The following is a 12236-nucleotide window of genomic DNA, read 5'->3' as shown; positions in this document are numbered from 1 at the left end:
ACACGACTTCCCATGCCAATCAAACTTTGTGGCACAATGTGGTGTCAGATAAAACCTTGTTGAATGTGTTTAACTCCTGGGGCTACGTCTGCACTTGAGAGTTAAGTTTGCATTTGCTATCTCTTCCTAACATGGAAGAATGATTTACGGACCCTTCCTATAATACGTACCTGACTTTGAATCGTAGGGTTCAGATGAGCAGGATGGGCAGCACACCATGACCCATCGCTTCCTGATATCTGGCTGAAGGAGACACTGAAACACAAACACACTGAACCCTTGCAGTGAGTTGAACGTAGCGAAGAGATAGTTGAAGGTTAAACTAGCCTCCCCTATGGCAAAGAACCCTAAGACCCAAGTCAATCCTAGGAGGAAGGTGATGCTGGCTGACGCCCTCAACTGGGCACCTAGGTCAAAGCGATTCGATTGGCTGATTTTGCTCTTGCGTAGATGGCATAGTTTCCACGTGACCGTGACGAAGACGAACGTGTTGAAGATGAGAACGAGGCAAATAGGAACAAGAAAGGCTACGTAGAATGGGATACCACTCAGCCAACAGCTGAAAGTAAACAAGTTGAAATCATGGATAAGTTATTATTAAATTACAGTGCACTCCCAAAATCAATGAAAACGCATATAATAGCCTATTGAGAACATACGAGGCTTAAAATTGATGATTGAGACATTTTGAGACATGATTTATCGCTGTTCGGAAATTATTTAGTGTGTAACACTCGATTTATTTCATCAATTTATCTCAATTCCTGGGGGATCGATCTTTCTCTAATGCTGGTCCTCTTCTTTGGAACAAACTTTCTCAAAACATCCGCAACTTATCTTCTTTGAGTAGTTTTAAGGAAACTTGTAAAACATGGTTGTTCACTCAAGCTCCCAAGCCCATACAGTTTTGTTCTGTTTTTCTATTTAGTTCTTGTAGTAGCTTTGTATTAATTAGACTTTTTTCTTTCTATTAAATTTCTGGTTTGATCGATGTCCCGATGTTTAACACTAAACACTCTTTTCTACTTTTGAAAAGTGTCCTCGCTCTACTTGCTTGAAGATTCAACTGTGATAAGAATACTGGAATACACGCTTACATGTCGTTGTTGGATCCGTAGTTCTGAAGATCTACTCCGATTGTTATACCAACAATCACCAGAGGTATACCTGAGTACCATGAACAAAAAAAGTAAATAAAAATTAGGCCTGGAATTTATTTGTTATTGCTCATAATAATATGCAATACCGTATTATCCTGAAGTTTGAAAAGAACGAGAAAAAGTATTTTTTTTATGCAAGTCGCCAGACACACACTGCCTGAAGGGTACTTCAAGGTGTGGGCATCAGGTTTTTTTTCAGAGGCCGTTGCCACCTACTCCTAGGGCTGAAACAGGGTTACCCCTTTTACAGTCCATATGGATGTAGGCTTGGGTATCACCATTCCGAAACCTGGCCGGTAGAGCAGAAATCACTAGCTCCCCAATTGTACGTTAGCAAGTGTCACGACCGCGGGATTCGAACCCACGCCCTGCTGATCAAACACTAGAGCTTGAACCCGGTGCTCTTAACCGCTCGGCAATGACACGCCACAGTATGGGACCTAGTCGAAGTCCCGGGTTTGGACCGGGGGGGGGGGGGGTACCAACCCAATTTACGAGGAGGTGCTGATATGCAATGTTGACATTTTCATAATTTCGAGTAATGGGAGAAATCTTGGAATACCAGTTCAGCGTAATGCCCCTTCCTAGAATAAATTCTCATGAAATTCTCATTCGAGATAAAATATTCTTAGGGAAACATTAACCCCCAGTTTGGGAGTAAGCAATATAACTTCAAGTAAAAGATGTAAGGGTAAACACTCAAACAGACATTTCGGTTGGTTTTATTTCCTGAAAGTTGGTGCTTTTGAAGTTTAAGTTTCCTTCCAATCAATGAAAAGCTATAATATACGTTGAAGTACGCCCTATTAAAAATAGAAATGACCCCATCTTTGGAAAGGGAACTTTGGAAAGAGAACTAGGCCTATTGCTAGTTCGTTGTGTGAAATCAATGATCACAAAGTCTCAATCTCATGGGATTTGGACAAGCGAGACCATCATAGACTCGCATCAACCGTCCACATCCCTCTCTTTCCCCATAAGTGGTGCACCTAGTGTCACTTACCCCATCCTCCAAGCATTATCTTCAGTATAAAGTGTGAATAATAAACCTCAAACACTTTGACCAGCGCCATGTACAGGTTGAAAGCTTGCACCGCCATCCACGCCATGGCCGCCAGCAGGGAGAAGTGGAGGCAGATGGCCATCGCTGTACACAGCTCGTCGATCAGGTCTTCTTTAAACTCGGCTGTGAGGGATCCGGCGATGAAGAACAAGTTGACCAGTATTAGTGAGATGACGAAGTTGACTAGAACTTTGGCACGCTTGTCTCCTCGAATATTCTTCCCACTGGTTGAGGAAATGAAATACTATTAACCACAAACAAACATAGCTAAATGATGTGAAATTAATTGAAAAGCAACATCTTAAAGAGTCACACAACGTACGCACTCTATTTAAATTGACATATAAGGGTAGAGTTGTTGTGTATTTATTCTTTACCCCAAAACCGATGTGTGTTGAGCACTGTTAGTAGTACTTTACCGAGCTACAAGCTACCCGGGTATCTAATAGGAGACAGTTCGATCGCATTTCTCCTGTACACACATCATTACTTACAATTTGAATTGACTCTCGGATATAACAATGAAACACCACCCATCCCAGTGCAACCCCATAACGAAAAAGGATAAAAAAAAAACAATCAAACAAGCTAACACCAATATAAGGAATGGTAGATGAGAGTATGATACTTACGTGGTTGTCTTTGATCTTGAATTTGGACTGAAATACATCAAATCAAAGAAGCATATTAGTTATAAACTGATCACAGACGGCCTTAAAAATAACTTTTTTTAAACAAAATGTTAAACAAAACTGGGCACATGGAGGACATAAACTTTCAATTAAACTTATGAAATATAAGACCTTCAGTGAGTGTTGGTAACAATGAGTCATGACACATGTTTTTGTTCATGGTTATGTACTTCACAATCGTCATTGATATCCCAGACTGGACTATCCATATTCTAGGTGGGTGTCATGTCCCAGAGTGGTGGACATGTTTTTCACTCATACTTCTGCACATTGTACAGACAAACAGCAGACCTACCAACAGATCCACCCTCTGAAAAGTGGATTCATCTGTTCTTTAATTTCAGCAGTCTTCCAAAAACTTTTTTTTTTCAACAGCCAGTGCTAGGTTCAGGGTCCCCCATCACCCGGCTAACCAACAGTCATATTGTGGAGCCAGCTAGTGAAACCTTACGACATGTGTAACTTCTTGGTTATATGTTTTAAAAGAAAACCCCGCACAATCGGACTGTTCAACTTACACGCAGCAGGTGTACGTAATTAGAGTTAACACCAGTCCTATGAGTGAAATGCAACATCCAGCATACGATATGATAGAGAGGGCGAGTTGGTGTCCTTCAGGGATGGGTTCGCCACTGTACACATCCTAGAAGGGTTAACACACAATCAAACAATTCACACAAATATTATAATTGTGTGGTTTTCCTTACTTGCTTCCTGAACTGTTACAGGCTGCTTTTTTGCACAACCAAATTTTTGGCTCAACAATCCCAAAGCAACCACGGAGGCAACATGTTCTTTCTGCAGATTTACATTGATATGCTATGAAAATGTCTACCAAATAATCTCATCACACAAAAGCACAAATAAAACCGCAAATAAAAAGACGAAATTTATGTAATAATATACAACATTGTTTCCTTCCAACACGTCTGTCTCTGCTGTCTTCCCTCGTACACAAGATATTATATGTTTCTCATTACCACAGGGCACTAACAGCCTTGCCAAGGTGGCTTTTCATCAGTATTATTAATTGTAAGTAGATTATTAATGTAATTCTTAGCTTTTCATAAACGCTGGAATCAGTTTGTGTGACGGTGGGCGTGGCGACAGTGGAATGACGTCACACTTATAAACAGAGTATCTGTACTCGCAAGATTGTATATAGAATGTGTTGTATTCATGTTCAATGATGACAGGGTGATGTTATTATACAGTGTGAAAAACACACGCAATCTTATTGAACGCATTTTCGTAAATCTACACACTCAGGTGGCTGGCGAAAGAATACGGTGAAGATGGCAAGGAACCAACGACACACTACATACTTGCACGTTAGTCTAAATATCATGATCCAGTGAGGGATTACTGTTCTAGTAGGATGATGGTTATTATAAACGGCACTTACCATCAACATGGCGAAGTTGGTTAGATGATTACATTTGCAGACAATGTTATTATCGTCAGAGTTATCGAGACTTTGGTAGCATCCATCATTTGACCAACCTCCCCTTCCATCTGGTGGTAAAGAAAACAGCAATTTGAAATTTTGATCGTGGGTATTAAAACCAAATTTAATTTTGTATCCCCAATTCCGAAGCAAAGGCCTACTGTACATTGTTGCGGTCCCCGTTGCTAAAAATATGGATTCTAACTGCCTGTCTATCATAGCTACTGGGCAATGTCGATAGTCTATTGGGAAGCATCTGTTATAAAAGATCGAAGGGTTCAAATTGTGCTTGTGTTTTTTCCCCACAAAATAGGCTACTCTGTTAATTACGGATAGAACAGTGATTTACACATAATTACGGATAGAACAGTGATTTACACATAATTATCGGTGTTGAAATAGTAACATGAAACATCACCAAAAATTTACATAGAGCAGGCGCGGATCCAGAATTGTTTTAACAGGGGTGGGGGGGAGAGGGTGCACCATTCAGAGTTATGTAAGGGGCTCAAAGCAATTGAACGGATGGGGTCCAGGGCCCCTGGAAGCTTTGAGCGTTCGGCGTTTGGGGGGAGAAAAATCAAATAATCCTTGTGCCTACATACTGATAAATAGACACACTTTTTATCAATTTCTGTAATGTCAACGAACTCAACAAACACTTAATCCCACATATCTGGATTGGTCTAGGGGCGAAGCCTCAGTGGGTGTCCAGCACATCTGTCTCAATCCCATTCACAATTTAAATCACTTTTTCATTTTCCTTAATTCGTTTTCGTTTATTAACATTCCCAGCATAAGGGAAAAAGTCAATATCGCAATACGAATGATTAAATCACTCACCATTCCCTTCCTCTTTCCAAAATACACATCTTGGATTATCTGCATCCTGTAAAAGGTAACAAGTGGTACAAACAGTAATGATAAGAGTTTGCACAGTTCTCTGACGGTACAGCAGTATATTTGACTGCGTCGATCGCAGTGCATTCAATCATCACAATTTATTCATTATATTTAAAGGCAGTGGACACTATTGGTAATTGTCAAAGACTAGCCTTCACACTTGGTGTATCTCAACATATGCATAAAATAACAAACCTGTGAAAATTTGAGCTCAATCGGTCATCAAAGTTGCGAGATGATAATGAAAGAAAAATAACCCTTGCAACACGAAGTTGTGTGCGTTTAGATGGTTGATTTCGAGAAATCAAATTCGTGGAAAATTACTTCTTTTTCGAAAACTATGGCACTTCAGAGGGAGCCGTTTCTCACAATGTTTTATACCATCAACCTCTCCGCATTACTCGTCACCAAGAAAGGTTTTATGCCAATAATTAATTTGAGTAATTACCAATAGTGTCCACTGCCTTTAAGGTAGTGAACTGCAGCAAAACAGCCTAATTACACTGATATTAGCCTAATAGGATAAAAGGACAACAAATACAAAACACAATCACTATTGTGTAGGCCTATACATGTACTCACAAGACACAGGTACGAATTGGGAGAAAACTTTTGCGAAAATAATTGTTGATCAAGAAGCCTGGAGAGATACAGTATGGCACTTTTGCAATCAGTAAAAAATCGTTTAAAAGATGCAAAAAAAGTCCAAAACAACACACCACACCAAAATGGACTCAGGATGGCAAACAAAAAGGGCAGCATAGATTGCAAAAGATTAAAAAAGTGAACACAAGCACAGTTGAAAAAGGGCGGCTGCCTTGCAACAGCGCCCATTAAATAAATCGTACACGTTGGGATGTTCTTCTCTAAATGAACTAGCCCATCTTATTTAAGACCAATAACGATTCATTGAGCAAAAAACTTCACAATTGTGTTAAAGTCACCTGGAAGTGGTATTTTTTCAAAATAAAGCTTTTGTCACTAATATATGTGTTTTGATGAGTGGAATGTAAATAAACAGTTAATTAAGGTTTTCAAAAATCAGTTCTTATGTTATTTACAAATTTAGGGGTAGACCCCGACCCGAGAGGGCGCTGTTCGTGACGTCAATCGAGGCAGACTTTGCCTGTAATGCGTAGAGTAAACACAATTGCAAAGTACATGTACGGACCAAGTCGTGAGTTTGTACGTTTCAACAAAAAAAAATTGTGTTTTTTTCCGGCAATGCCGACCAGGTGTATTGCTGCTGAATGCAGAAAAACACTTTTTGAAATGTACCAACTCACGACTTGGACGTACATGTACTTTGCACGTGTGTTTGCTATACGCATTGCAGGCAAAGTCTGCCTCGATTGACGTCACAAAAAGGGGTAGGCGGAGTCAGCCCCCCAAACAACTTTATATATTTTTTAAACATATAAATCGTGACAAACAATTACTAAACAAATTGTTTTATTGTTCGTAAGCATTTATACTCTTATGTTTGAAAGAAAAAAAAATCTATTTCCAGGTGACTTTAAGTTTTGTTCCCAACACATCACTGCACACCGACATCAATATATCACCTTCCCGACTTACCGTTCTGAATTTCCTAAATGTCACAGTCACGGGTTCGTCCAGGTCATGAATATTCAGATTTCCTACTGAACCGGAAATGACGACACTATTAATGACAGTGGTGTAATCTAATCGACATGATGTCGAGATGCAATCATTGACGACGCTGCTATTTGTGGAATTGGAACCCCCGTTCATCCCTGACGTAGTGGTGTCAGTAGTTTGAATACCATCGTCCCCACTTTCCTGCTGGCTGTCCTGGGTTCGATTCCTGTTTGACTCTTGAATAATCTGCATAAATTATTTAAAAACAACAATGACATATACATACCTGACATCACGTGATTACATAATATGCGTGCCTAACAATGCCTGTCTAAATGTTGTAACAATAAAACATAAAAGAGAAATGTCCTGTGAATCCCTCTCTAAAGAGACCAGCATCTAAACTACTCTTCATCGGTATTCTGACGTTAGTTATAGCAGGATAGTCGAAGCGTTGGGACCAATTAATAAATCACTCAGCGACAGTGAAGTTAGAAGCGATGGTTTGTAGGTACATGGTGGAGTGTTAGGGCCGCTGCCTTCTATACGCGCAGTTATCCGCGCACGTAACTGCCCCGAAGGGTTTAGGTTTCAATGACTACTCCAGTTACGTTTTCCCAAAAATATAAACATGGCGCAATTGCTCGAACTGACTCTATACCTTTTCTGCGGAAAATGCGCAGAATAGAAAGAGATCACGATGACATCACACAAATTCAAAACTGACAACCAAAACTATCACACCGCCGACAAAAATACCACACCAAAAGAAATATGAAGGAGCAAACAATCAGGGCCCAATTTCATGGATCTGCTTACCGTAAGCACAGAATCGGCGCTTACGGAAGCAGGGAATTCTGTGCTTTTGGCAAGCGTTAGCAGCGAATTTTGACTTCTGCGCATGCTTAGTTCACATTACTAGGCATTCTACGCATACAAGGTTAGCGCAAAAATTCGGTGCTTGCACGTAAGCGGGGAATCACGATTGTAAGTGCAGAATTCGGCGCTAAGTAGAGCCATGAAAGTGGGCCCTGACTGTAAGAGTTTTATTTCTTCAGAGAAAATTGCAGACTTTTAGTAAGTTTCACTTTTTTTATTTATTTTTTACTTTCAAGTCCCTCTTGTCTTGAAATTATTCCTGTATCAGATTAAACAGATTGATGTAAACGTCATAAATGCGCAAACAAATGATGACGTCACATCAACTAAAAGTAGGCCTAGTCGTTGCGCTAACTGTACGCCAACGAAACCTCTATAATAACGTGAAGTCCCTTCGATCCACTAAGCAACATTGTTAGCCTCGGCCGATTTCTACCTTCTATTCCGCCTACTAGGTAGTTATTAAAGGCAGTGGGCACTATTGGTAAAACAATTGGTAACAACTTTGGTAACAAGCAATGGAGAGATGTTGAATTGTGAGAAACGGCTCCCTCTAAGTAACGTAGTTTTCGAGAACGAAGTAACTGTACATTATTTTGTTTTCGAGACCTCATCATTAGAATTTGAGGTCTCAAAATCAAGGCATTTTGAAAGCACATAACTTCGCGTAACAAGGGTGTTTTTTTCTTCCATTGTTGTCTCACAACTTTGACGACCAATTGAGTTCAAATTTGCACAGGTCCGTTTTTGTGTGCATATGTTGAGAAACAGCAAGCGAGAAGACTGTTCTTTTACAATTATTACCAAAGGTGTCCAGTGGGACAGTCAGAATGGGTCTCTCGTCTTCCAAAGTCTACTGAGCGGCAGTGGAATAACAATACAAAGGTTTTCAAGAACTACTTACATCAAAAAATGTTGTCTTTTCGTACATGACAAACTGGCAGCGCTTGAGTTCATCCCCAACAGACTCTAGTAGAGAGTTAGGCATAAAGAGTGAACCTTTGACAATTTCATCCGGTGAGGTTGTGGTGTCATTTGGCACTGTCCCTTGGTTGTTAGCGGATGAGTTGGTAATAAGGTGAGGCTGGTGGTGAGAAATGTATTCACATAGAGTGAGAAATAAATCCATTTGGAATCAGTAGAAATTAGATATCAAAGTATCAACGTTCATTCTTTCATCAGTGTATGTGTAAATCTTAGTCTTGAAATTATTCCTGTATTTGTTTTTGTGGTTCGTCTTGGAGCTTTGTAATCAATATTGTGACATGTAGCTTTTCCATTTTTATCCTTTTAATTGACATATAAATATGGAATTGAATGGGTTGTTGATTTGTTCGGTTGTTTTTAATCTTAGATCTAGACATAAACAATAGATCTTCTATAACATGTGACAAAAATTCATTTCAATCAACGGGTGTCAGCACTTAAAGTAATCGGCAAAAAAAGAATTAGAATAAAGGGGTAATGCCCACGCAGGAAGAAGGATCCGTTTTGGAATACACAATCTGAGAAACATTTCCAGCAGAAACGATTCTCAGATTGATTTTTCGTTGAATCCCTGTTCTTTATAAGAAGTGAATCGTTTCTCAAAATGTAGTACATTATCAACAGCTGAAGTGCATAGTTAGTTATTATGGTAGTTACCTTTTTAACCTATTTTCTCCTTGTATAATGCATGCACTGTAAACGCATTTTCAATAATTTTGCCATAAAGATTTTTTTCGTCAGCACCTTTGATTGTATTTGGACGAAAAGTGAAGAAAGCTGGATATTTGGAACTTGACACTCTGAATTTAAGGCTTCAAACTTGAGGCCCAAGATAACACGCTCACCTGAGCATTTCCATTGGGCTGTCCCGATCCAAAGAATAGCAGTCCATTGTCCATGGGATCGTCGATGTCGAACACAATCACATCAACAGAGGGCGTTTCCGCAACGAGAAGATCGGACGAGAAGCGGACACCCAGGTTGAACTCGTCAATAGATCGTACAAGCCTAGAGAAAACAAATTATGAAGGATTGGGTCGTAATTTGGCAATGACGCGTAAAGAATGTGCAATTGCATCCGACAGTTTGATAGTTATGAAAATGGCACAATTCCACTAAAGTATAGAACCAGGGGTGGATTTCACAAAGAGTTAAAACTAGTCTTATCTCGAGTTAGGACCAGTTACTCGTCCTAACTTAGGACTAACCATGCAATTTGTATATCTCCTAGGACTAGTCCAAAGTTAGGACTAGTCCTACATTAATTCTTTGTGAAATCGACCCCAGGACCCAGAGTAAATGTGTAGTTTTTAGGGGCTGACATAATATATTTTCACCCATAATTATATTTCGTGCACTTAATTGTACATACGTACAGACCCAACCAGTAGCAATGTGAAAGTGGAGCCATCTGGGTCCAATTTCATAGCGCTGCTAAGCACACAAATTTGCTAAGCATAAAATTTCTTTCTTGATAAAAACAGGATTACCAACCAAATTTCCACTTTATGCATATTGCTTGTTACTGGTATTCAGCTGTTGTTTGCTTATCCTGAAAATCACGTGGAAATTTGGTGGGTAATCATGTTTTTATCAAGGAAGAAATTTCATGCTGAGCAAATTTTTGTGCTTAGCAGCTCTATGAAATTGGGCCCAGGTCTTTGTAGCAGGGTTGTCAAACAATCTGTGTTAGGTTCTAAGGCTTCCCTCGCCATATGCCATTCAAGCTGTTTAGCTTGTTTGGTGCCAGGAACCTTCCCAGGTTGCAATTCCTGGGATTACTACTTTACAAAGGCCACGGAGGATGGAGATTAAACCCTTTAGTGTAAAACCAGGATAGGCTTCCTACCTTGAGGCCGAGTCGTCATTCGTTTGACTCGCCAGGAGCTGTGGGCTTGGGACGCGGGTTAGTTTATCGATGGAGTCTAAAACGTTTCCAAACACCTCCTGATTATCATTTGCGTAGACGCTGAGGGCCCTTGCGAGATTCTCAAACGTGCTTACTGCGTTAGTGACGTCATTTGGCTTGAGAACATCCGGGACAGACGTGACGTCAGCTAGGGCCTCTGAGACGTTCACGGCATTCTCTGGTTGTTAGAAAAGTACAAGTTAAAATTATTTGTGTTGTGGCTGTGAGAACAGTACACGGTGAGGTATCAATGTATAATTGGTTTGCGACAATACCGTGCTAGCTGTGTGTAGGCTTGCTGTTACTGGTCATTTTTAGGTCTGGCATAGACTAAAGCAAGCTATTCGAAACGTTGAGATAACTTAAGAATTCACCCCGCGCGGTGAAATTAATATCGCTGAAGTCCTCTCGATCTACTTGGCTAAAGCAGCAGTTCCGTCCTACCTTCTTTAGCAGGACTGAGAGTCACCAGAATTCCAAAAAAATCTAGCTACTTTGTGCCAGTAGAGAAGTCTCCCGAGCCCAAAAAACTAATCCGCAGTTATTGGAATATTCAGCCATAGGGCAACTACCAGCTATACTGGTGTACCACAAACCAAAATATACATTGGAAACAAAAATGTATCTAGACTTCATTAAAATGCGAGTATCTCAGAAAGCTTTTCACCTCTGTCCACACTGAATAGTTAATACCTACCGCTTCCTATAGTAACATTAGCGATATCTTGTAGGATCATTGATGCTGTGGGACACCGTCTGGTATCAGGCTCTTGCCATGCTGCTTCCAGACGATCCGGACTCTGATCACTGCACCATACCAAATAGAAGATTGAATAAGATTGACACTTTTGTAACAAACTGATCAGCTCTCAGAACTCATAACTTCAATAACCTATCAAATCTTTCTGTAAATAATACTTAGCGTCTTGAGTACCTTGTTGGTAGATAAAACAAGTACGTGCGCTTTATAAGACTTTGATTTATCACGAAGGTGGATGGGTCATTCTTAGGGGTACTTAGATGTTGTTACTTTTGCACATAAGGGGCATACTATGGCCGTGTGCGAATTGGCCAGTACAGCTACGGCTATGGCTAGACTTCCGCGTCATCATCTGTTGAAGTATGGGACGTCCTTAGCAACACCTTTAGCAACATCTGTAGCCGTAGCTATAGCCGCAAATTCGGATATGGCATGAGATAACAAAGATCAAAGTGTGGCTTTGATCAGAAATTCCCAGGTTTCGGTAAGCTCATACAACTAAAACAAAAAAATGGTTTTACCATTTCCTTGTCGCCGGTCCTGCCTGTGCATCGTAAACACAGGGTACCATGGCAGCATCTCCAGCTGATGTCCTCGGCCAGCTGAACAAGCCAGTTTCGCCTTGTGTAATCTCCACCGGACAGAACGTCTCTAACGGGGCAGCCGTGGTGCGAGACGGCGTGGCTGGGTCTAAAGGGGAAGTAGAAAGGACAGGCGGCACGGTACTCGGATGGGTCGTTGCTGGTGGTTGGTTAGTGCTCCGAGATTGCGTATTAGTTGAAGCATGGGTTGAAGGCAGCGGTTTGGTTGTTGGTAAAGGTAGGGTAGGGGTGG

The 12236-nt window shown here is 40.6% G+C and overlaps 1 protein-coding gene across 3 annotated transcripts in view; it reads right to left on the bottom strand.

The window, feature by feature from the left end:
- Positions 1 to 12236, bottom strand: part of LOC117296769 (adhesion G-protein coupled receptor G2-like) — a 41721-nt gene that overhangs the window by 4206 nt on the left and 25279 nt on the right. For all 3 annotated transcript variants that reach the window (XM_033779815.1, XM_033779817.1, XM_033779816.1), the window contains exons 11-23: positions 11924 to 12092; positions 11340 to 11449; positions 10583 to 10820; positions 9579 to 9741; positions 8651 to 8830; positions 6844 to 7113; positions 5206 to 5251; positions 4321 to 4430; positions 3434 to 3558; positions 2856 to 2882; positions 2164 to 2447; positions 1098 to 1167; positions 171 to 559 (exon numbers count right to left, since the gene is read on the bottom strand). In XM_033779815.1, the coding sequence (XP_033635706.1) occupies positions 171 to 559; positions 1098 to 1167; positions 2164 to 2447; positions 2856 to 2882; positions 3434 to 3558; positions 4321 to 4430; positions 5206 to 5251; positions 6844 to 7113; positions 8651 to 8830; positions 9579 to 9741; positions 10583 to 10820; positions 11340 to 11449; positions 11924 to 12092 (2181 nt within the window). The remainder of the gene's footprint in view (positions 1 to 170; positions 560 to 1097; positions 1168 to 2163; positions 2448 to 2855; positions 2883 to 3433; positions 3559 to 4320; positions 4431 to 5205; positions 5252 to 6843; positions 7114 to 8650; positions 8831 to 9578; positions 9742 to 10582; positions 10821 to 11339; positions 11450 to 11923; positions 12093 to 12236) is intronic.

The sequence above is a fragment of the Asterias rubens genome, chromosome 11 (assembly GCF_902459465.1).
Source record: "Asterias rubens chromosome 11, eAstRub1.3, whole genome shotgun sequence".
Taxonomy (NCBI): Eukaryota; Metazoa; Echinodermata; class Asteroidea; order Forcipulatida; family Asteriidae; genus Asterias; species Asterias rubens.
Note: the sequence above shows the minus strand (reverse complement) of the source record. Positions and strands in the feature narration are given on the sequence as shown.